Source organism: Kogia breviceps, chromosome 10, assembly GCF_026419965.1.
Source record: "Kogia breviceps isolate mKogBre1 chromosome 10, mKogBre1 haplotype 1, whole genome shotgun sequence".
Classification (NCBI taxonomy): domain Eukaryota; kingdom Metazoa; phylum Chordata; class Mammalia; order Artiodactyla; family Physeteridae; genus Kogia; species Kogia breviceps.
Genome location: NC_081319.1, coordinates 45,733,494 through 45,759,610, shown reverse-complemented (window position 1 = coordinate 45,759,610; position 26,117 = coordinate 45,733,494). Strand labels below are relative to the sequence as shown.

At 38.5% G+C, this 26,117-nt stretch overlaps 1 protein-coding gene across 4 annotated transcripts in view; it reads left to right on the top strand.

Moving 5' to 3' along the window:
* ULK4 (unc-51 like kinase 4) overlaps positions 1 to 26,117 on the top strand; it is a 559,443-nt gene that overhangs the window by 9,908 nt on the left and 523,418 nt on the right. For 2 of the 4 annotated variants that reach the window (XR_010842631.1, XM_059075830.2), the window contains exons 3-13: positions 3,783 to 3,882; positions 5,949 to 6,088; positions 8,574 to 8,733; positions 10,741 to 10,842; positions 11,410 to 11,493; positions 13,840 to 13,915; positions 15,867 to 15,959; positions 18,377 to 18,492; positions 18,641 to 18,710; positions 20,058 to 20,154; positions 24,058 to 24,162. Coding sequence is in view for 2 of the 4 variants with exons in the window: in XM_059075830.2 (XP_058931813.1) it covers positions 3,783 to 3,882; positions 5,949 to 6,088; positions 8,574 to 8,733; positions 10,741 to 10,842; positions 11,410 to 11,493; positions 13,840 to 13,915; positions 15,867 to 15,959; positions 18,377 to 18,492; positions 18,641 to 18,710; positions 20,058 to 20,154; positions 24,058 to 24,162 (1,143 nt within the window). In the remaining 2 variants the exon portion in view is untranslated. The remainder of the gene's footprint in view (positions 1 to 3,782; positions 3,883 to 5,948; positions 6,089 to 8,573; positions 8,734 to 10,740; positions 10,843 to 11,409; positions 11,494 to 13,839; positions 13,916 to 15,866; positions 15,960 to 18,376; positions 18,493 to 18,640; positions 18,711 to 20,057; positions 20,155 to 24,057; positions 24,163 to 26,117) is intronic. The other 2 variants (XR_010842632.1, XM_059075834.2) reach the window with 1 other exon arrangement.

Genomic DNA, 26,117 nt, shown 5'->3' with positions numbered 1-26,117 from the left:
TTATGGTAAAATACACATAACATAAAATTTATCATCTTAACCATTTTTTTTGAATGGATTTTTAAAGAATTTATTCTGTTAAGAAACATAACAGGGGATGGCCACAGACATATTACAATTGCAAGCCTGAGGCAAACAGTAGAGAAAAAGCCTCCTTTTTTTTTAAAGCTTACTGTGACTTCAGAAACTTTTTTTTTTTTTTTTAAATTAAATTTATTTATTTATTTTGGGCTGTGTTGGGTCTTCGTTTCTGTGCGAGGGCTTTCTCCAGTAGCGGCGAGCGGGGGGCCACTCTTCATCACGGTGCGTGGGCCTCTCACTGTCGCGGAGCACAGGCTCCAGACGCGCAGGCTCAGTAGTTGTCATCTTAACCATTTAAGTGTACAGTTTGATATTAAATACATGTATATTGCTGTGTAGCCATCACCATTTTATATGAGAAACAGAAACAAAGTAGTTGTGGCACACGGGCTCAGTATTTGTGTCTCGTGGGCTCTAGAGCACAGGCTCAGTAGTGGTGGCCCGTGGGCTTAGTTGCTCAGCAGCATGTGGGACCTTCCCGGACCAGGGATTGAACCCGTGACTCCTGCGTTGGCAGGTGGATTCTTAACCACTGACACCAGGGAAGTCCTTGGGGTTACAAATCTAATTTTAAAGTTCATAGTATCTACGTTGAAAACGGAAAAATAAGTGGAATTCATTTTATTAATATATATTACTTAATCCAGTATATACAAAGTATTATATTTTCAGCGTGCAACCAGTATAAAATTATCGAGATATTTTTCTAATTTTGATGTTAAGTGTTGAGCATCTGGTGTGTGTTTTACACTTGGGGCTCATCCCAGCTCAGACCAGCTGCTCCTCAAAAGAGCATAGTAGCCCTCTGTGGTGAGTATTGGCCACGGTATCTCCTGCATTGGCCAGCGCAGGCTGCAGATGGGTGGTTGTGGTGAGGGTGGAGGGTGACATTGGCAGCCCAGCGTCTGGAAGAGTGGGTACTTGGCATGTATTGAGTGTATGGGAGGGTCTGGAGGGGTGTGCTGTGGCCTGAATTCTGTCAGGATTTCTGTACCTCTTTTATTTTTTCACTAGGACCTTCCCTTTTCCATGCCAGAATCAGCAGAGATCCCTTTAAACTTGCTCACTGAGGGTTCTCCCCATTTTCTCTTGGCCTTATATTAGGGATCTATTACAAGGTGCTCTTGTTTTCTACTCATCTGTCTTCTAAGTCATGTAGATTCATTTTCCTTTATTTTTGTTACAATATGAGCCCACCTAATTGTTCCTAGAGTGTGCCAAATTTCATTTCTTTTTCTTTTTTTTTTTTTTTTTTTTGGCAGTACGTGGGCCTCTCACTGCTGTGGCCTCTCCCGTTGCGGAGCACAGGCTCCGGACGCGCAGGATCAGCGGCCATGGCTCACAGGCCCAGCCACTCCGTGGCATGTGGGATCTTCCTGGACCGGGGCACGAGCCCGTGTCCCCTGCATCGGCAGGTGGACTCTCAACCACTGCACCACCAGGGAAGCCCTTCATTTCTTTTTTTTTAAAAAAATATTTATTTATTTGGCTTCGCTGGGTCTTAGTTGCGGCACATGGGATCCTTTTTTCTTTTTTTTAGCTGAGGCATGTGGGGTCGCAGGCTTCCTACATTGGGAGCATGGAGTCTTAACTGCTGGACCACCAGGGAAGTCCCCAAATTCCATTTCTAAAATAGGGAGCTCTGTATTTCTACTAATTATGGGCCCGTTAGCCTGTGTTGAGTGACAGTAGAATTTGTAATTTTTTTTTTTTTTAATCAGAAAGCAAGAGTGCAAAGCACTTTGGTACGTTAGTCATCAGCATTTCTGAGTCTTGATGGTTCGCACACATTTTTGTGGTTTTAGTTCCTATGTTTAATGGGATTTTTAAAGGGAGAAAGCAAAAATCCCAGAAGCAACTTAGCGTTTTTAAACAGACAGGCTTTTTCATCTTTATTGTTGAGTTTTGAATTCACTCTTGTTTTTGGTGCATAAGTAGTCTTATAATCTAATGGAAATGTACATTTTAAGATCAGTATGTTCATTGTAATCATTCCTCTTTTAAGAATCTAGGTGAATTGATATTAAATTAACTAAGAATATGCTTAAAAAGAAAAGAGAAGGCTTTGAGAGTTCTTTTTTTTTTAACATCTTTATTTGAGTATAACTGTTTTACAATAGTGTGTTAGTTTCTCTATTACAACAAAGTGAATCAGTTATACATATACATATGTTCCCATATCTCTTCCCTCTTGCATCACCCTCCCTCCCACCCTCCCTGTCCCACCCCTCTAGGTGGTCACAAAGCACAGAGGTGAATTCCCTGTGCTGTGCGGCAGCTTCCCACTAGCTATCTAATTTACATTTGGTAGTGTGTGTATGTCCCTGCCACTCGCTTTGAGAGTTCTTGCAGTACGCAGGCCTCTCACTGTCGTGGCCTCTCCCGACGCGCAGGCTCAGCGGCCATGGCTCACGGGCCCAGCTGCTCCGCGGCACGTGGGATCCTCCCGGACCGGAGTACGAACCCGTGTCCCCTGCATTGGCAGGCGGACTCTCAACCACTGTGCCACCAGGAAAGCCCGAGAGTTATTTTAAATATTGTAAAAGTAATACACTGTCATTATAGAAAATTTGAGAATATAGAAAACTGAATAGAAGGAAAGAGCAGCATTGTTGTATCACCCGAAGGCAATCATTGTTTGTTTTGGTTTGTTTCTTCTAGTCTTTAAAAAAATTTTCTAATCATGGTATTACATAATTTTATTTCTTGCTTTTTTCACTTAACGTTATAATGTTGTCATTTTTCCATGTTATAAAATTCAACAAATACTTTAATGTTGGCCTAATAATAATTATTAATATACAACTTATTTAACTATTATTGTATTTTTGAGTCTTTAGGTTATTCTTACTTAAAGGTTGTTTTTGGTTTCCTTTAAAATTATTTCTTTTTTCCTGATTATGAAAGTACTGGGTACTTAATGTAGGAGATAGAAAATGAGAAGTAGAAAGAATTTAAAAACACGAGTAATTCTACTCGTAACAGCAGCTATTTTGATGTATACCTTCTGGTCATTTTTCCTATGAATATTCTTTTGTGATGTTAATTTACACAAATACACAAAACTTTTGTACAAGGTTTTTTTTTTTTTTTGCGGTACGCTGGCCTCTCCCGTTGCTGAGCATAGGCTCCGGACGCGCAGGCTCAGCAGCCACGGCTCACGGGCCCAGCTGCTCCGCGGCACGTGGGATCTTCCCGGACCGGGGCACGAACCCGCGTCCCCTGCATCGGCAGGCGGGCTCTCAACCACTGCGCCACCAGGGAAGCCCCAAGGTTGTTTTTTTTTTTTTTTTTCCTGGTACGCGGGCCTCTCACTGTTGTGGCCTCTCCTGTTGCAGAGCACAGGTTCCGGACGCACAGGCTCAGTGGCCATGGCTCATGGGCCCAGCCGCTCTGTGGCATGTGGGTTCTTCCCGGACTGGGGCACGAACCCGTGTCTCCTGCATCGGCAGGCAGACTCTCAACCACTGCGCCACCAGGGAAGCCCTGGTTTTGTTTGTTTTTAAAGACTGTACATTGAATAAGCATTTTTCCATGTCACCAGCCTTCTTAACCATCATTCTTAATGTCTGTATAGAATTCCACTGAATACATTCCAGTGTTTTCTTATTTATTTCTCAGTTGTGTGTTTAGGTGTTTCTTAATAGATGCAAGGGTTTAAGAACTTTTTTATTTAGTGTGAATGCTGTGTGTTTTTTTAGGTTCGTCTCACCCGTGAAATTAAACACAAGAATATTGTAAGTTTTCATGAATGGTATGAAACCAGTAATCATCTCTGGCTAGTTGTGGAACTCTGCACAGGTAAGATCATGTAAGAAGTGCTATGATTGTAGCCACAATATATAGTTTTGAAAAAACATATGATGTAGTTTTTTTTTTTTTTTTAATAAATTTATCTTATTTATTTTTGGCTGTGTTGGGTCTTTGTTGCTGTGTGCAGGCTTTCTCTAGTTGTGATGAGCAGGGGTTACTCTTCGTTGCAGTGAGCGGGCTTCTCGTTGCGGTGGCTTCTCTTGTTGCAGAGCACAGGCTCTACGCGAGCTTCAGTAGTCGTGGCACACGGGCTCAGTAGTCGTGGCACACGGGCTCAGTAGTTGTGACTCACGGGCTCTAGAGCGCAGGCTCAGTAGTTGTGGCGCATGGGCTTAGTTGCTCTGCGGCATGTGCGATCATCCTGGACCAAGGCTCGAACCTGTGTCCCCTGTTTTGGCAGGTGGATTCTTAACCACTGTGCCACCAGGGAAGCCCTATTGTAGTTTTTGCTGTTTTCCATTTTTCTTCTATTACAAATATAAGCAGTGTTGATACTATTGAGTACGTTAACTTGAACACCTATTGCTTGATAGATATTAGGGACTGGAAAAGGGCAAAGGTGTTTGGTAAGAGGAAGACATGTAAAATTCAATTTGGGGTTAACTTTACTTTAGTATAAAATAATGCTAAAACACCTACATAACACTTAGAAATATTTTTTAGTGATTATTGATCAAAAAAGCTTTCCCATTCAGTAAAAAGAAAGTATTTTAGGTCAACTAGCTATTAGCTAATTAGTTTATAAAGTGCTTATCTTTTTATTTTTATGCAAAGGATACTTGCTCTTAAAAACTTAAGCAATATGGAAAAATACAAAGATGAATCAACACATACCACCACCTAGCAATAATTAGAGATAACATGTTATAGTTCTTGCTTGATATAACTTTCTAGGACTGTATACAGGAAGAAATGTGACTAAATACATAGATACTGTATTATCTGGGCTTTTAGTTTCAGTGTCTTTAGGAAAAAATGTAACAAGTACCATGGTTAGTGTACTTCTATTTATACACTGAGTAATAATAAATAATCATTAAATATTAAGATGAAATGTAATTATTTATAGCTTTGAATCTCCTATGTACTGGCACTTAGAATTTAAAACAATCATTAAAGAGGTTATTTGGAATAATAACTTATTTGCATTTTGTTTTTCTGAATCAATAGGAGGAGTCTGTGGTTTAATTACTTTCATGAGATGTACACACTTTTGAGGTGATCAGGGCACTCAACCTGTTTTACTTTTTGCTTCAGCTGTTATTTGTGACCCCTGGTCATTGTAATAGCCTAACTTTAATTTATGCCTGTATTTGGAATGGTTCCTCACCTGCCAAACAAAATGAACAAATCCCCAAATACTCCTACCTTCATTGCACTAATTCTGATTGAACTTTCAGATGCCAGCTAAGACTTCACTTTCTCTGAACTTGACTCCTGTTATAATCTTGACCCTAAAAAAAAAAAAAAGTTTGTTTCTGGCACTTAGATGGTAGGAGATGTGAGTGGAACCCTGGTAGGGTATAGAAATGGAATTTGCATTGTGTCTGCCATTGGCCTTTTATTTCATCAGTGGTGTATGTCAGAGTTTGTGATTTTCTAACTGTTAAGGAAGAGCACCTTTTTTTTGTCATGCCGTTCTTGTAGAATGTGACCTAACGTTGCACAGGAGTAAACATAACTGTACTTTGCACGGTGTGATTAAAGTGCACGGCTTAGGTTAGTATTTAACACTAATTTTTGTAGCTGTTTCTTTCCTGAGGGATCTGGAGTGAGAAATCACAGCACCAGAGTGATTCTCCCTTCATCCCACTGGCTTATTTATTGACTATTCTTACAGTCTGAGCAGTCGTTCTCCCTGAGCTGGCTCTGGAGTGTGGAGGTTTCCTTTATGGTGCTTGGACCACTGTTTGTTAACGTGTATGTTTCCCCTGCCAGACTGTCCAGGTATACTGATTTGATCATGTTTTAATGCTCAGGTCCCAGCATGGAACCTCCCAGAGGCACTGTGTAATATTGGTGGGTTAAAGTGGGTGATTTTAATCAACTTGCAGGTGGTTCCTTAGAAATGGTTATTGCTCAAGACGAAAACCTCCCAGAAGATGTTGTAAGAGAATTTGGGATTGACCTGATTACTGGATTACATCATCTGCATCAACTTGGCATTCTCTTTTGTGACATTTCTCCTGGGAAGGTAATTCATGAAAGTTTTGATTTCCTGTTTGTGTTTCAATTTATAGGGCTTCCTCAAAGATGTTTTTATTTTTAGATACAATTTTGATATAGAACATCTTGAAATTTTAAGTTAACATTTTTTTTTAAACAAAAGGAAGTACATAGTACTATATTCTAGGTCCCTGTTTAGCTACCTATTGAAGTAGCTTTTTTTTTTTTTTTCGTACGCGGGCCTCTCACTGTTGTGGCCTCTCCCATTGCGGAGCACAGGCTCCGCGGCCATGGCTCACGGGCCTAGCCGCTCCGCGACGTGTGGGATCTTCCCGGACCAGGGCACGAAGCCGTGTCCCCTGCATCAGCAGGCGGACTCTCAACCACTGCGCCACCAGGGAAGCCCCTGAAGTAGCTTTTAGAAAGTGAAGTCTCCCCTCCTTTCAAGGTTCTTTGAGTAATTATTATTGCTCTTGAGGTATATGGTGAATGATGAGCTCAACAGATCTGTAAAATAAGATTCTTTGCTCTTAAATTATAGTACACAGTTATGAGCCATTATTTTAGTTTGATAATGACATTCTTGGCTATGTATGTATGATTCCTGATATTATGGATCAAATATTTTTCTTTTCTGGTAAAACTAATTATCCATAAGTAAATGTGCTTCAGTGTAGTAGAGTCACAAAACCTGCTTAGAGTCTGAGTCACATTAACACTGATATTTAGAAGCTGTGGGCCGTGGACAAGTTATCCTTTCTCTCTCTCTCTCTATCTTAGTTTTCTTGCCTGTGATATGGAAGTAGATATTTCAGGGAGATTGTGAGGATTATGTATTATATTTAGGTTAAATTTTTAGGACATTTTCTTAGGGATTGTATGTGTTACTGGTCTTAGCTGCTAGTTCTTTTCCTTTGTTAATGTGAACATAATGAAATGAAAAGTTGAATATTTCCTTGTTAAACATTTTTCTAGGCCATCTATATAAGAACCTAATTAAACCTACAAAAAGTTCCGTAAAAATTCTGTATAACAAATAGTTCTAATCACTTAACTGCGTTACAGCCCTGAAAGCAGCTGTAGACAATATGTAAATGCATGGGTGTGCCTTTGTTTCAATAAAACTTTATTTATGGACCCTGGAATGTCAGTTTCATGTAATTTTCACATGTCAACAAGTATTAGCTTATTTTCATTTTTTTCCAACCGTTCAGAAACATAAAAATCACTCAGCTCATGCTTGTACAAGCCTAGAGGCTATAACGTACCAACCTCTGTGTGGGAGCTCTTTAATGAGGTCTAGTACCAGCTCTTTATAATCTAGGAGCTTCAGGCTGATAAGTAAGGTAACTTTTATTCTAGAACTGGGGTTGGCAGAGTTCCGGCAGGATGACTGTTTCTGTAAATGGAGTTTTACTGGAACACCCACCCACATCCTTTCATTTATGTATTGTCAGTGGCTGCAGACTTGAATAGTCAGGACAGAAGCCTTATGGCTTGCAAAGTCTAACATATTTACTAACTTAAAATTTTTATCTGCCCCTGCCGGTGGTTTTCAAAGTGTGTTCCCTGGACCAACAGCATCAGCATTACCTGGAACTTGTTAGAAATGCAGGTTCTTGGGCCCTACCTCAGGCCTGTTGAATCAGGAACTCTCAGGGTAGGGACTAGTAGTTTTTCTTAACAAGGCCTCCAGACACTCAAAAAAAAAGTTTAAAAGTCACTGTTGTAGACTAACTGACATCCTTAGTATTGTGAGTAGAAGTTGAGGATAAACTTTAAATTGCTTTTAAGGACCAAAAAGCCCCCTGATCCATTGCCAGGGAGGAAAAGATAAAGGTATGATTTCAACAATCAACAGGTAACTTCTAATCACAAATTATATTAGTAGACTTGCACACTTAACACATGCCAGTCACTGTCAAAAGCCCTTTGCATCATGTATAACCTCAGTCCTTACAACAGTCCAAAGAGTTAAGTATCATTTTTCCCATTTTATAGGTGAAGAGACAGATTTACAAAGGTTAAGTAAAGTCTGCAAGTCAGACTGCCAGTAAGTGGTGGACCTAGGGCTCAAATCTAGATCTCTAACTTCAACACCCTAGTCTTAACCCTAAATCATACATCCTCATTTGAATGAACAACCCCTAGGACAGGTGAGCTTCCAAATCCTCTTTCACCTGTCACTGAGACTAGGTGAATATAGATTGTTTCATATACTTTCCTCTTTATCTTCCCAAAAGACTGAGGTTTCCCTCTGTGGTTAAATGATGTGGTTTTCATCTACATCTGAGAAGGGACAATTTAATACTTGATTCTTTTGCTAGTCAAATGTTGGATTTATGTTTCTTTGGCTTCTTTTTTTAAAAAATTGTAAGCATTTAATTTTCTGAGTTGTGATGAAGCAAGAAAACCAATACTCAGAGTTGTATAGTGAGATTGTAAGAGGTACGGATGGAAATGCAAATTGAATAGAATTTGTTTCTAAACACATTTGTTTTTTAACTTTATAGATACTCTTGGAAGGGCCTGGCACACTGAAGTTTAGTAATTTTTGCTTGGCCAAAGTGGAAGGTGAAAATTTGGAAGACTTCTTTGCATTGGTGGCAGCAGAAGGAGGAGGTGATAGTGGGGAAAATGTACCGAAGAAAAACATGAAAAGTAGAGTCAAAGGTATGTGGAGACCTTCCAGGTCAGAACTCTAGTTGTGGGCCGCCCAAGTCACGTGTTTAGGAGATAATATCCGCCTTTTACGTTGCCAGTCAAAAAATGTATTAAAAATGATCGGGAGAAGTCTGGATTTATGGATGGTTTTGTCCAGGGCCTAAATTTTCCATGTGGCTCTAATGCCGTGTGAGGCTTAGGGAACCTCTGACAAAGCCTTATCCTTAGCTTTATCACTGACCACTCATTAGAACATAAGGAGGGGGGTATTGTCTCCCTTCCTGCTGTATCCTCAGCACTTAGAACAGTGTCTGGCATACACTGGTGGCTCAGTAGATACTCAACATTGTTGAGCAGCTGATATTGTGCAAGTAAGGAACATTATTAAGGGTATGTCCTTGGGAGGTGGTTTTGTCAGTGAGATGGGGCCTGGGCTGTTAGATTGCTGTGGTTGAGGGGAGATTGTTGAGCAGCTGATATTGTGCAAGTAAGGAACATTATTAAGGGTATGTCCTTGGGAGGTGGTTTTGTCAGTGAGATGGGGCCTGGGCTGTTAGATTGCTGTGGTTGAGGGGAGAGTGTGAAGTCATATTTCTTATACCAGAACTTTTGATAGAAGTGATAAAGATCTTTTTTCCTTAAGTTCCTGGTATATGTACTTGAGACTTTGGACCACAGAAGCTGTGGTACACTCACCAGGAAGCAAAGGGCACTGAGAGAGAGAGTGGCATCCTTGGGCTTGGTAGTCATATGGCTGTGGATGGGAGGAATGAGGGAAAGGGACGGGGAGCAGCAGGTTAACAGAGGCCCCATAAATATGAGCAAGGAAATTTAACTTGCAGGGCCAGTCTTGAAGTAAGATTTCATGCCCAGGAAGAAGGCTTTCTAAATCCCCAAATATCATTCCATGGGATGACTGGCATCCTATGAAAATGAGTATTATGGACTATGCTTTTATATAGAGAACATGGAGGGCAATATGTTTCAGGAACGTATATTTGAAATGTTCCCCTTTCGTAAGGGGAAGAGGGCTGTGTTGTGACGAAATGTCAAGAGTTTCTAGCAGTGACGCTCGATTACGTCTGAGCTTAATCTAAGAACAGTCCCCATGATGGGGGCCCATTAACCTCTTTTCCAAGGGATTGGTGATTACTTCATGGTAAGAACATTCTCGTTGGAAGATGGGAGACTGTGGGTTTTGGTGAGTGCTCTGTTACTGCCCAGCTTTGTGACTTAGAGGATGTTAGAGTACCTTCCAGGCTTCAGCTGCTCTCATAAGTAAGCAAGGGAAATTTCTATCTCTAGAATTTGGTGTTTCTATGTAATACTAAACTCTGTATCAGGTGTACATGATGCACACTAGTGCTGTTCACCAAATAGGTCCTGTTCTGTTCCTCTTCTGGTTACATGGTAGGATTGCATCTTCCCTGCCAAAGCTCACCAAGTGTGTGCAGAAGTGATGCGAGTCTCTTTGGGAATTTTAAGAGCCAGTGTTTAATTTGCTACGTTCTTTGCCCCTGCCTTGGTGATTGAGGAAGCATGGTTGAAATGAAGCCTGGGTCTTGGATGGACTGACTGTGAGGGTCGGGGCCCCTTGGCTGACCTGTGAGGGACGTGTAGTTTCAGTTATAAGGAAACCTGTGTGGTTAAGTCAGTGGGAATTTGGGGTGCTTACTGCTGTATAACTTAACCTATCCTATTCAAAATACTACAATCAAAGGTTCTTTTCTTTCAACTATTTGAATTGTTAACTTAAAAAAAGAATGCACCTCAATGTGCTATACCTCTTACTCAGGTGAATATTCAAAATCTTTATATTTATATATATTCTCACATATTCTTGGGAATTGGGACCTTAATATTAGAAAACATTAAACAAATGTGAAATATGCATGAAATTATATTTATGTGCATGTTCTCCCATCTTTTTTCACCTCACCTGGTCTCTCCTAGGTAGATTTGTGTTGGGAACAGGACAAATGACTAACAAAGGTGTCCTTTCTCCCTTGTTCTTAGGATCTCTTATCTATACAGCTCCAGAAATTGTGAGGGGTACTGACTTCTCCATTACCAGTGACCTCTGGTCCTTGGGCTGCCTGCTCTATGAAATGTTTTCAGGTGATTACTTTCTGGTTCAGTTTAAAATCAGAGCTGGACACACACACACACAAAGGTTACATCTCGAGTTTTCAAAGAGTTTACCTATAAGATGTGAAAAAGCTAGTTTTCCTAAAATTTTCGTTGTACTGATTTTGGCTGACTTGCTTGGTGTCTAGGCATATGCTATTTGTAGAAACTTTTGACATGGAGGTATTTTTTATGATAATCATTTGGAATGTTGAAATATGCCTAACTAATATGTCTAACTGATTATTAGTAGAAAATCTTGTAAAGGTACCTGTGACTGAATTATCAGATGTATCCAGTGGCCCAAGTAGCCATTGGATCATGGTTGTCCATAAGTGAATTTTGTATTTGTTAGGGTGATAAATTTTGAATTACACAACTATAAAAATATATAGACAGTGTGCCTGGTATGTACTAGGCATTCAATAATTAGTTATTGCTATATACATATTTTTTCCTGTAAATTATGCAATCCTGAACTATCTGTAGTTGAGATTTATTAAGAATTATTGGTAACAGCAAACTTATTTAATTTTGCAAGTTTTCATATGATTTCAGGAAAACCTCCGTTCTTCTCAGAAAGTTTCTCAGAATTAGTTGCAAAGATTTTTTATGAAGATCCTTTGCCACCTATTCCAAAAGGTAGGATGTTTTTATTATAAATGCAGTTAATTTACTTCTTACGTGGACTAAAGGTGCACTTTTATCCCCAAAGTGTGTTTTTATTGATTCATAACCCCTCATATTTATATTTTCTAAATAGTCACAAATTGATATTTTTAGAAATGCTAGCATTCCTTTTGCCATTTTTTTAAAAAATTTTTTTAAATTTATTTTTATTTATTTATTTATTTTTTTTGCGGTATGCGGGCCTCTCACTGCTGTGGCCTCTCGCGGAGCACAGGCCCCGGACGCGCAGGCCCAGCGGCCATGGCTTACGGGCTCAGTCGCTCCGCGGCATGTGGGATCTTCCCGGACCAGGGCACGAACCCGTGTCTCCTGCATCGGCAGGCGGACTCCCAACCACTGCGCCACCAGGGAAGCCCTTGCCATTTTTAAAAAGATGCTGAAATGGAAAACAAAGTACTACTAAGACTTTCCCTCATTTAAAAATACAAATTATCTTGTGCTCCTATATCAAAAGAAGTCTGATTCAAAGGTTTAAGAAACTCATACTTTTATGTCTTTTTTTGGTGTGTTCATGTGTATGTACCATTTACTTAATATGTAGTCATGTCCCATATAGTTATTGCTCTTTAGTGCTTGAATAGGAACAAATCAGGCATTTCTCAGTCCTTACCTTGATGAATCAGAATGCTACCCAGATAAGCTTTTAAAGTCTTTTAAGCTAGATATGGTTGTATTTTTAAAGTGTTGGCAATTTAATCATACAAAGTGTAATTAATGTAAGTCTACCATTAAAATTTTACAAACATAATAAAACACTTTGCTACACACCTCAAAAGATGTGAATCTTAAGTCACAAAGATGAAAACAGGATGTTATGAAAAATAAGGTTGTGAAGTTTTTTTTTTTTTTTTTTTTTTTTTTTTTTTTGCGGTACGCGGGCCTCTCACTGCTGTGGCCTCTCCCGTCGCGGAGCACAGGCCCCTGACGCGCAAGCTCAGAGGCCATGGCTCACGGGCCCAGCCGCTCCGCGACATGTGGGTTCTTCCCAGACCAGGGCACGAACCCGTGTCCCCTGCATCGGCAGGCGGACTCCCAACCACTGAGCCACCAGGGAAGCCCCGGTTGTGAGTTTTTAAACAAAAAAAATCCTCAGTAATTAATGGAAAGAAGAGAAATACAGAATATTTTCAATATTTTAAGAATCATCCTAGGTGAAAAATAAAACTATCGATATTTTGAAAATGGTCTATTTCTTACAACAAAAAGCATTTCTTTTTTATTAACTTTATTCTAGTTTTCGTAGAAATCAGTCATTATCTCCTTATAGGAGATAATAATCATTATATGATGACTTCTGATTTTTTTGTTGTTGTTTTAAGTACTCTTAGTACTGAGTGTTGTTTTCTCCTATAAGTTAAAGATTTTTATGTAGGGGAGAGAAATCTGAGAATGAAAATATCAAAGGTCTGGTCAAGATACCACTTTGGCCTAAGCGTAATTATTTCACAGGGATCTTGATCAGACTGTGGCCACAGTGCCTGATAGCACCATCTGTTCTGATGGCTTTGGCCATTATCTTCATGGCCACTTTTTTTTTGTGTGTGTGTGTGGTACGCGGGCCTCTCACTGTTGTGGCCTCTCCCGTTGCGGAGCACAGGCTCCGGACGCGCAGGCTCAGCGGCCATGGCTCACGGGCCTAGCCGCTCCGCGGCATGTGGGATCTTCCCGGACCGGGGCACAAACCCGTGTCTCCTGCATCGGCAGGCAGATTCTCAACCACTGCGCCACCAGGGAAGCCCCATGGCCACTTTTTCTAATGATAGACTGATAATTTGACCATGGTATGTATCTTTCTAATATAAAAAGATAAAACACTTGGAGATTAATGGAATTGGACATTGTCATAATATTGTGATGGTTATTTTCCTGTTAAAAATCTTTAAAAGAGAGATTGCAAGTACTCTAATCATAGTATATTATAAAGCAAAGCTGCTCAAGTTCAGAGAAAATGGTCAGAAAATGATGCATAATTAATAGTTGAAGACTAAGGGTATGAGTTTGTCAAGCTGGTGGTCCTTACTGGGGCTGTTCAGTAAAGAGAAAGTTTAGAGGTTAGTCAGAACTTAGTTTTTGAGATTCATGTTTTTTTGTGGTCCAGGGAAAAGTTTTTAATTTTTGTGTCCTGCCCGCCCTAGCCCTCTCCTGGCATTAAATGAAGACTGTAATTGTTACTATGTATTCAGTGTTCTCTTAAAAATAATTTATGTGCTTAAAATACTATTATTATAATGTTGATTTAGGGTGTGTTTTCAGCTACTTATCACTTTTTTTCTTTTTGGGGTATTACTTTGTGTATAGATTCTTCTCGTCCTAAAGCTTCTTCAGATTTTATTAATTTGCTTGATGGTTTACTTCAAAAAGATCCTCAGAAAAGGTATGTATGGGTAGTACTTTAACATGAATGGAGACTGGAATCCTTTTTTCCTTTAGTGTACTTTTAACACTGTACTGGTCTTAATATAGAAAGAGCTGTTCAAATTATCGTTTTTGAAAAAAAAGAAATCTGAGTTTACACTGAGTGGCTGCTCTTGGTTTACAGGTGTTTTTAATCATGAGGAATTTTAACTCTTAATGTAGCAAATAGTTGCCTCCTGGGTTGACAGATTTTCTTGTAACTCCCAAATCCAAGAGGTACATCACCCCCGCCTTGTGGATTTCAAATTGTCTTAGCCTCCTCAACTAGGGATGACACTGTCAAGATACTTAATGTAATAACGACTAACTGAGCAATATTTCAGTGTGATGGGATTTATGATAATCCTGTCATACTGGGAATATCAAGTGACAGGATAATAGGCACAGTGTGAATTTTCTGTGTTGCAGGGACCGCAGGAAGTTAGAAATCCTTATCGTGTGGAGTGGGGGAGGGCAGGAGGTAGTGAGGTTTGAAGGGGGGTTCTCCCTGGCCTGGGAGACAAGAGAAGCTAGGTTCTGGTTCTGCCATTAGGTATCTAGGGGTTTTAGGCAAGCATTTGGGATCTCTGCTTCAGGGTATAAAATGAAGAATAAATTTAGTGTAGCATGTAATGTATCTTCATTAAATATAGCTGAAAAACTGCAGAAGAAAATGTTGATTCTGATATAAGTTGTAAGACACTCCTATGCTTATAGTAGAATGCTTTTAGGATCAACGTTATTTTAGTGGATACCTTCCCAGACATATTTGGATAAGATATAAATATACTTAATTTAACTTACTTTATTTAGGATTTATTTAGGACACATTTCCACATATTTATATCCCATATTAAATACTTTTTTGCATACATGAGACCACCCCATAATCTAGTCTTTTTCTCTCTATATATTTGCTTGGTTATTTTAAATGGCTGCTGAATGTACATGTAATAACAACATTGAGAGTTTTCTTGATTTAGAATATTGTACACACTGACTGCTCCAGTAAATATCCTGCTATTTTGTTGTTGTTGTTGTTCACTTAGGCAGTTATCACCTTTGGATAATTTTCTTAAGGTGGGGTTGCTGGCCAAAGGCTAAGAACATTAAAAAGTTTGACACATTTGCTGCATCGTAGGAACACGTGTGGGTTTATACCTCCAGCATTAGAAATTTCCTCCCCCCCCCATTGTTACCTACAATGGGTTTTGTTGATCTTATAACTTTTTGCTAATCTAATGGATGAAAAAAATTCCATTTTATTGGTAATTTTAATTGTTAGTGAATTTTAGGAGCCCTTTGTGTAAAAGGAATATTATATGTGGTTGCAAATTCTCTCTTTAACATTTGTGTTTTAATTTTGATCAAGGTAGTTTTTATTTCAGTATGGAAATTTTGAACGATTAAATGAATCAGATACAAATTACTTTTTTGTTTTAAAATTTTAGTCGAGCTTAATCATTCTGAGTTTGAGTATACCTCAGGTATAATCTATTTTACTTATTTATTTATTTTTTGGCCGCTTCTGCGGCATGCGGGATCTTAGTTCCCCAGCCAGGGATTGAACCCGTGCCCCCTGCAGTGGAAGCGTGGAATCCTAACCACTGGACTGCCAGGGAATTCCCCTCAGGTATAATCTACTAGTAGTAAAATTTGATGCTTTGATAGTGAGTCTGGGTTTTAAATATGGCCTGAAGTCATTTTAAAGTGGGTGAACTAGTTAGATAACGTTCTGGCTTCTCAAGAGAAGCATGACTCTGGATAGTCATGAGGTTGATAATCTTGTTTATTTCTGAATGAAGTTCTAACAGTGGAGTTCCAAAAAGAATGTGTGAAGCAAATCTGATATATGTAACTGGGGCATGTCCTGGGAATTCTCCATGGTAAATCATGTTAAAATAGATTTTTAACATTTATGTTTTATAAAGATTAACTTGGGCAGAACTACTGCAGCATTCATTTTGGAAGGATGCTTTCACTAGAAAAGATCAGGACTCAAGCAACGAGGATTCCAGTGTCAGGTAGTATAAGCTTATTTTTGTGTGGGGGGCATGGTTATTAAACACTTGTACCCTTGCTATTCTATTTTTGCAGCATCAATGACATGAATTTCTATGCCTTCATAATAGGAGGAAATCAAGCATGTGTTTAATAAAGGGTTGCTTAAAGAGTTTAGTCATGACATTTTGTGTTCTTGATTTTGCTCATTTTCTGGTCACTTGTTTATCCAGGCAGGAATTTAGTATGGTCGTCATTAGTTGTGTTCAGCTGGCTTCCCGTCTTGTCAGCACATGGTAGGATCTCATTTCCCCTTTCAAGTTAGGTGCAGTCGTGTGACTTGCTTTGGCAAATAAAATGTGAGCAGAAGTGACCTGTGTTATTTCTGGATAGAAACTCAAAAGAGCCACTGTGTGATGTGCCACATTTCTTTCTCTTGATGAGGTAATTGAGAAGGAAATGTCCAAGTGGAGTCGCTGTCAGGCTGGGTCTTTAGTGACCATCATGAGCATAGCTTTCCTGCCAGCCTTCAGTGGCTATGTGCATGAGTGAGACATAAAGCTAGGAGATTCTGAGTTCTAGGATTTGTGGATTATGTGTTACCACAGCATAACCTAGTTCATCCTGACTAATCCACTTCACTTTTATTATAAAATCTTTTTGGCCCAGGACAGTTATAAAAGTGATGGTATTTTCAAAAAATTAATTAACTAATTTATTTTTGGCTGTGTTGGGTCTTAGTTGCGGCATGTGGGATCTTTCATTGTGGCACGCAGGCTTCTCTCTAGTTGTGGTGCACGGGCTCAGCAGTTGTGGTGCCTGGGCTTAGTTGTCCCACAGCATGTGAGGTCTTAGTTCCCTGATCAGGGATTGAACCTGTGTCCCCTGCGTTGGAAGGTGGGTTCTTAACCACTGGACTACCAGGGAAGTCCCAAAGTGATGGTATTTTGAAAAGAACAAGGTGAGAAGTAGATGAATAGAGGCAAAGTCCAGATAATTGACTCCCCCTCTCCTCCATTCATTCGATGGTAAGTGGTTGTCTGATTCTTAATTTTAATCTTGTAAATTCAGTGTATTGGATAGAGAAGTCTGAATTCTATTTAAGGTCTCTCCCAAACTTTGGCTTCTGTGATCCATTGAGCTTCAACTATGTTTTCACATTGTATTAGACTCTCTGAAAAGTACAGAAACCTGGGCTTAGGACCTGGTCCATCAGTGTCAGCAAATCCCAGGACACCTTTCACCTTAGTTTGTCATCTTCCTTTTAATCTGTATGCCTTTAATTTCTTTTTCTTGCCTTACTTCCCTTGCTGGGACTTTTTCGGTAAGGTAATGAGTGAGGAGTGATGAAAATGAACACATTGCCTGGTTTCTGATTTTAGAATGAAAGCATTCAGCCTTTACTTGTTAAATATGATGAGCTGGAGGTTTTTGTAGCTTCCCCTTTTCAGTTTGAATGAATGTTAAATTTTGTCATTTTTTTCTGTATCAGTTGATATGATCATGTGGTTTTTCTTTTTTAGACTCTCATTATGGACTGTTACATAAATTGGTTTTCATATATTGAGGCAGCCTTGCCTTCCCACAATGAACCCCACTTAGTCATGGTGTCTTATAGTTTTTATGTCTTGATGGATGTGTTTGGGACCAAGTAGCAGTAGGACAAGGATAGAGGAGAAAGAAGAGAACAGAGCAACAGGGATTTGCTTCACATTCTTGGGGTCATAACTCTCTGGCTAGAGAAGAGAATGTTCCTCCTTCAGGGTTTTAGGCACTGGGTCAGAAGCGGCTATTGTCCCCTGTAGCTGCTGCAAGATTACCTGCAGTCTGGGGAAGGACAAAATGGAAAAAGCAAAAGAACAAACAAAAAACTAGGGTGTTTCCATTGCTCTGACCCTTAGGGGTCCCCTCTCCTGTTCCTTGGAACAGAAATAGAGGGCTTCTCTTGGGGCTCCTGTCTCTACTCACTGCTTTTGAGTCCAGGTCGAACAATACTGGAAGGGAAAAAATAAAAGGGAAAATCACTACTGGTTCACTGGTATCTTGAGTTCTGGTTTACTTCTCCGATCTGCCTGCTGTTACTTATTTTTCAGAGATAAGGTTTATAGGCTTCTTAGTACAATACCTAGCATGTAGTAAGTGGTCATTTTAGCTACTGAATGAAAACTATTACTTTTCTAACTCGCTAGTTGTTTTTTTTCTGGCCATGCCACACAGCTTGCAGGATCTTAGTTCCCCGACCAGGGATTGAACCTGGGCTGTGGCAGTGAAAAAGTGGAGTCCTAACCACTGGACCGCCAGGGAACTCCCTCTAACTCAATAGTTTTGCCAAATGTCCTGTGTAGTTTAAGTATCTTTTCCAACCTCTTGTTTGACAGAGAAAAGTCTACAGAAAGCTCAGTAGTAAGCTTGTTTGTGTTGGGTTTCTATTGTTGAACAGCAGAAACCTGAAGTATTCTGGGTCACAAGATTCCAAGGAGCTTCTGAAGAGCCCTCATTGTGGACAAGCAAAAGGGGAGAAGAGTGGTCAGCAGCTCAGTCACTCCTTCAGACTAGGTAAGCTTTCATTTGGCACTATTGAACTCAGAATGCTATCTCTGAGAGTTCCTAATTTGTGTTACCTTTCTCTTTAAATCTCTGTGTACATCGTGCCCTGCTCATATTTTTGTTCATTGATGGATATTGTTTTACCTTCCTGCCACAGAAAATCCATCTGAGTTGCGGCCTAAGAGCACTCTTGCGGGTCAATTGAATGAGTCCATGTTTCTTCTCAGGTATGTGAAATGACAGAGCAGTAAGGGATCTATGGGAGATGGAAGTGAAATCATCTTAAAGCGTCTGTTGTCCGGCTGGTAAACCATATTACGTAGAAATAAAGGAGAGGGATGAATGCAAATTCCAGTCTCACTCTCTGCTTTCAAAGTTACTGTTAAGTGCTGGCCAATGGAATGTAGACTTTGCTATGTATTTTAAAAAAATTTTAACCAAACCACCTTATTTTTCTTATTTATAAGGGTTAATTAAAACTTTTTCATTTTGTACTTCTACTTCACATAAAATTGAATTTAAAATTTCAGAACTCCAGCTTTATTTAGATAAAGATTTATAGAAAAAGAACAGGTTGTGTTTTTATTTAAATGTCATTTTATCTGGGAGGCTTAAACAATATTTGCAATCGTTGAAATAATAAAATCAGAATGGTATTTAAAGTGATTAAGACGAGTGTATTTAAAATTTTATTAATGTGTAAATATTGTGTTATATTTTATTTATAGTTTTAGTCTCATAGAGAAATAGTTTAATTTTGTGACATAGGGGTTATAATGATAAACTAAAATTTCCTGATTTGTTTTATTTATATTTAAATATAAAGCATGTTAAATTTATTTATATATATCTTAGGCATTTTAAATTCAGTTTAAAAAAAATAATTTCGTACAATCTCTGGTATATTTTATGACCTAAGTAAGTCCTTGTTTAATGAATGAATAAAAAGGCAAGTAAATGAAGGAGGGGTGATATTTGGAAATTTGAAGGAATTCATCAAAAGAGACCATAATGATCTGAATGGAAGAATTTCTTAAAATGCAGAAAACTCAAAATCAGAGACCTGGGTGTAATGGAGTGGTCCACAGAGTGTGGCAGCCATTGATAAGTGTAGGAGGGATTATTAAAAATAGATGCAGAATATAACTTGTTGCTTAAGTAGGTTCCAAGGTAATTTTCCATTTCAAACATTTTATGAAATAAAATTGTAAACATTATCTATGCTTTGTAGAATATCTGTTCTATTTTATTATGTTAATCCTGCCTAGATCAGCAGACATTAAAAAAATAAAATCTTTTTTTTTTAGGTTTCTGGTTAAAACAGAAAATACTGTATATAGCATAGAAGCTCCAAATAAAAAAAAAAAATTACCCAGGAAATTACTTTGAAAACAGTTTAAAAAATTAGTGTCGTAAACACAAATTAGAGTTTAAAGTTTTTAAAATCTAACGAGATCACATAGAATCATCATATTCTACCGTTTTTCATGAGACGTGTTTTTTTAACCCAGAAAATAGTAAACAGGATAAAGTTTCTGAAATGTGAGTAATGTTAACGGGTTTGCACTTTTCAGTTCTCGTCCTACTCCAAGAACTAACACTGCAGTGGCATTAAATCCTGGTGAGGCGATGACTCAAAATTCACCACAGAAGACTTCTCCCTTGACCAAAGTAAGCAGAGATGGAATTTTCTTTTTTCTTTTTATGTAGGATACAGGGACTCAGGAGAATAATTGCAAGTTAATCTCTGAACTATGTTTTTAATTGCAAAATTTACAACTAAGTCATCTTCCTTGATTATCACTGGTTTTTCTAGGAAGTACTCTTGAGAGGTGCTTCATAGGTGTTTTTTTGATAACAGCTTTACTGAGATATAATTGACACACCATATAATTCACCCATTTAAAGTGTATAATTCAGGGGCTTTTAGCATGGTCACAGAGTTATGCAGTCATCAGCACAGTCAATTTTAGAATGCTCATCATCCCACAAAGAAGCCCTGTACTCATTAGCAGTCACTCCTATTTTCTTCCAGTTTCTCTACCCTCTTGCCTGAGGCAACCACTAATCTACTTTCTGTCTTTATAAATATGCTTATCCCGGACATTTCATATAAATGGGATCATACAGTATGTGACCTTTTGTGACTGGCTTTTTTCACTTAACGTAATGTTTTTAAGATTCATCCAGATTGTACCATGTATCAATACTATATTCCTTTTTACTGCCCAATAATATTCTGTTGTATATACCACATTTTATTTTTCCATTCATCCATTTGTGGACATTTGGATGGGTTCCCCCTTTTGGCTATTCTGAGTGATGCTGCTATGAACATTTGTGTACATCTTTGTGTGGGTGTGTGTTCTATGCTGTATCATATGGTAACTGTTTAACCTTTTGAAGAACTGCCAAATTGTTTTCCAAAGCAGCTGTACCATTTTACATTCTCAGCACCAGTGTATGAGGGTTCCAATTTTTGCACATCCTCACCAAAACTTTTATTATGTCTTTAAAAAAATTGTGGTAAAATACACATTACATAAAATTTACCGTTTTAACCATGTTTAAGTGTACAGTTTGGTGGCATTAAGTACATTCACACTGTTATGTAACCATCACCACTATCCATTCCCCCCTGCCCACCCCTCCCCCCAACCCCAACCCCTGGCAACCACTGTTCTACTTTCTGCTTCTATGAATTTGCCTAGTAACCTTATATAAGTGGAAACATACAATATTTGTTGTTTTGTATCTGGCTTATTTCACTTAGCATAATGTCTTCATGATCCATCCATGTTGTAGTGTGTATCAGGAATTTCATTCCTTTTTAAGTCTGAATAATATTCCATTGTGTGTATGTACCAATTTATTAATTCATCTTTCGATGCACACTTGGGTTGCTTCAACCTTTTGGTTATTGTGAATAGTGCTGCATTGTCTCTTTTTGGTTACAGCCATCCTAGTAGGTGTGAAATTATATCTCACTGTAGTTTTAATTTTCATTTCCCTGTTGGCTAATGATGTTGAGCATCTTTTCATGTGCTTATTGGCCATTTGTATATTTTCTTAGGAAGAATGTCTATTCAAACCTTTTGCCCATTATTGAGTTGTAGGATTTCTTTATATATTACAGATATATGATTTATAAACATTTTCTCCCATTCTGTGAATTGTCCTTTCACTTTCTTGATGGTGTCTTTTGAAGCACAAAGGTTTTAAATTCTGATGTAGACCAAATTATCTTTTTTGTGTGTTTGTTGTTGCCTGTGTACTCTTGGTGACATAACTAAGAAACAGTTGTCTACTCTAAGGTCATGAAGGTTTATTTCTATGCTTAGCTCTTACATTTAGGTCTGTAATCCATTTTGAGTTAATTTTTGCATATGGCATGAGGTAGGGGGTTCAACTTCTGTGTTTTGCATGTGGATATCCAGTTGCCTTAGCACCGTTTGTTGAGAAGGCTCTTCTTTCCCTGAGACATTAAATAATGTCTTGGAATTCTTGTTGAATATTAATTAACTATAAATGTGAAGGTTTACTTCTGGGCTCTCAGTTCTATTCCATTGATCGATATGTCTTTCGTCAGGCTACCAGCACACTGTCTTAATCACTGTGGCTTTTTAGTAAGTTTTGAAATTAGGAACTATGATTTCTGACTTTGTTCTTTTTCAGAGTTTTTTTTGTTTTTGGCTGTTCTGGGTCTCTCGCATTTCCATATGAATTTTAGGATCAGTTCGTCAGTTTCTGCAAAGAAGGCAGCTGGGATTGTGACAGCAATTGTGTTGAATTTCTAGGTCAATTTAAGGAGTATCGCCCTGCTAACAATATAAAGTTTTCTTCCACAAACATGGGATGTCTTTCTATTTATTTAGGTATTCCTTAATTTCTTTCAATCATAGTTTTTTTGAATGCAGAAATATTTTGAAGTAAAAAATTTACCAAGTTATCTTTTATTGTACTTATTGCAGTTGTTGCTGTATTTTTTATGTAATATGAAATGCATTCAAACCATGTGAAACTTAATTTTATATTGAAATGAAATGTAAATAGGTTGTAATAAAATCTCACTGTGCTAATAGTTTGGTTATATGTGAGATAGAAAATCAGTGTAAAAGTAAAAAATGCATTCTGAAATGAGATAGATGTTGAATTTCTTCTTCCAGATGTTTATTGTAGAGGAGTGTATGTAATTATTGAGAATATTTAAGCACTAATTATATAAGTAAGGGAGCTTATGTTTTATAATTTTTAAAAATAAATTTCTAAGTTTGATTACTGGCTGTGTTGAGTCTTTGTTGCTGTGCATGGGCTTTCTCTAGCTGTGGCGATCAGGGGCTTCTCTTGTTGCGGAGCACGGGCTCTAGAGCACAGGCTCAGTAGTTGTGTCTCACGGGCTCAGTTGCCCCACAGCATGTGCGATCTTCCTGGACCAGGGCTCGAACCCATGTCCTCTGCATTGGCAGGTGGAGTCTTAACCACTGTGCCACCAGGGAAACTCCTATTTATTCATTTTTAAACAAGGGAACATAATTTTATGACTTAAGATTTTCATTTAATATGTAAGACCTCATTGCAATTTTTGATTACTTAGTTTATTCCTGAGCATTTTATTTAACAGCTTATTTTTTGCTATTGTGAATGGGATATTGTATTTTTATAACCTGTTTTTGTGCATACATTCAACTTATGTATATGAAATTAATTTCTACATATAATTTTCTAATTGGTCTACCTTACTCATTTTTAGATTATTGTAAAAGTTTTTCAGTTGACTTCATTTTGGCTTTTCTTTCAAGTTTATCTGTTTTGAAAGTCCATGTTCTTCAATTTTCTTTAACATATTTTTTTACATAAGTTCTGCCTTACTTATTCTTCATGTGTTTTTAATATAGCTGTTTTCTAAGTTGAAGAAGGGTTGTTGTGGTTTCCAGGAACTTTGTTAGCTAATTATTCTGTTCCTAAGTCTAGTTTTGGATCATTTCTTTTTCTAATTATCTTTCACTTCACTGATTTGATTTTCTGGTTAGCATTTTTTCTGTCAAAGTTTCAGTGGAAGTTCTTAATGCATAAATCCTCTTTTTTTTTTCTTTCTGATGTGAAATACTAAGGCATAGCAATAGGAATAAAAGTTGAGTTTAAGGAGAGCACAAAGAAACATCTTGAATCACTGATGGGGAGCATCTAGTTATTCATTTTCATTATGTGTCAATTCCACTTTAACTACGATTTGTAAAGATATGGGTGTTTAATACTTATATAACAGGTCAGTACTTCAGCTTGAAATTTTTTTATGCTGTAATTTAAACTTCATATTGAATATTCTGTAAAGCAGAAATATGCTGATTAATTTTTGGTAGATGAAACATAACCATGCTGGTAATTGAAAGACCAATTTGTCTCATCATAGTTTAGAACATCAAGCTATAGAAGATCTGTTTTCTAGTTCTAACCAGCCGTCGTGGTAAACACGAGCAAGTCAGTTACTTTCTCTACTCAGCCTCTTACTAGCTCCGTCTCTTAAAGCTTTTCACTAGTCACAGAAACCGGGTCTAATTTTTGTTCTTGTTTCAGATTACAAGTGGACACCTGAGTCAGCAGGAGCTGGAGTCCCGGATGAGAGAGCTTATCTACACAGACTCAGATCTTGTCATCACCCCAATTATTGACAATCCGAAGGTGCGGGAAGGCACCCTAACAACTGAGGGCTGAAATCTGGGTGATGTTTTCATTCCCAGTATTCCTTGCCTTATTTTCCTTTTTTAAAAAAAAATTATTTATTTTTTGCCCATGCTGCATGCGGGATCTTAGTTCCCCAACCAGGGATTGAATCCACGCCCCCTTTCAGTGGAAGTGCAGAGTCTTAACCGCTGGACCACTAGGGAAGTCCCTTCTTTGCCTTATTTTCTCTCCTGTTCTTGTTGTCGTCTGCTTTTCTTTCTTTCTTGCCATGTGTCTACATTCCTAACCCTCACCCTTTCTGTATCCCTCTCCTCTCCCTGCATCACTCTCTCTTTTCACTGGAAGGGTAAGTTTTCTTCCCCCTTTGCAGCAGCTCTGCCTATCAGTGCATGAGCTGGAGAGTGGCTGCTGACTTCTAGACCTCAGACCTTAGCCTCAGTCCCTTCATTTCTCCGTACTTACTTAGGTGAATTACTCCAGACGTTCTCCTCGCTGATGTGTTGTGAAGGCACATGTCAGAGCAGCTCTCACCAGACTGGGGTGGGTGGGCAGATCACAGAGACACCACACCTCTCATAGGTTGTCAGGATTGTAGGGCAGATGATGGGGAGACACGGGGAGCTTGGGGAGTCATGGTTACAATGTACTTCTAACCCAGTGGGATTTTCATTGCTTCACATCTTTGGAATATAATACTGTATTAGTAGGGAATGATGAGTACTCTCCTTGGAAAAGAAAATTAATTTCTCAGTTCCTCTGTTTTCTGTTGATTTCCAGCTCCAACACACGTTTTACCACCTATTATGCATTTTTATTTTCTTCCTTTTCTTAAAATGTCTTTTTCTTTATTAATTTATGACTGTTTCATCTCACTGGGGAAGTTTCTATAGTTTGGAACAAAAGGCTTCCTAGATGAATGTTTATTTACTAGATAGACAACATTTAATATAGATTACTCCGCTATTTTTCATAATGGAGCTAACTCTTTTTATGCATTCAGGTATCTGGCAGAGTAACTGTGTATTATTCCAAATTTAATGTGTAAGAGGGCGTTTTCCCAGTGGAACTTCTAGAACAATTTGTGCTATCTTTTGACCTTATTCTGTTTTTCTTTCTTTTTATAACCATACTTAGTTGTTTCTGGGAAACCTTAGAAGTTTTTTTTTTAACTTTTAATTTTCAGCTAATTTTAGACTTAAAGGTTCAAAAATAGTAGACTTCCTGTATACATTTTACCCAGCTTCTCTTAGTGTTAATATTGTACAGGAACACAGTACTGTTAGCAAAACCAGGGGATTGACATGGTACAGTGCTATTAACTGATGAACTGATTTGAATTTCATCAGTTGTGCCACCAGTGCCCTTCTTCTTATGTTCCAGGATCCCATGTTACAGTTGGTTTTTATGCTTCCTTAGTTTGCTCCAATCTGTCCTTGTCCTTCACAGTCATGTGGTAATTTCTTATTCTTGCCTTGTCTCTTATGACCTTGACACTTTGAAGAGTACTGGGTAGGCATTAATATTTGGTAGAATGTCCTTCAATTTGGGTTTGCCTAAGTGTTTCTCATGATTAGAATGAGGATATGCAGTTTTGGTGAGAATACTACCAGCAGAAGTTTAAAAGATGCTCTATAGAGAGGTTTTGGAGAAGTTAGACATAGAAATGATGGTTGCATTTTTTTTTTAATTAGTTATTTTTGGCTGCATTGGGTCTTCGTTGCTGCACGTGGGCTATCTGTAGTTGCGGTGAGCGGAGGCTACTCCTCATTGCGGAGTGCTGGTTTCTCAGTGTGGTGGCTTTGTTGCGGAGCATGGGCTCTAGGTGCACGGGCTTCAGTAGTTGTGGTGGTTGGGCTCAGTAGTTGTGGCTCACGGGCTTAGTTGCTCCGCAGCATGTGGGATCTTCCCAGACCAGGGCTTGAACCCGTGTCCCCTGCGCTGGCAGGAGGATT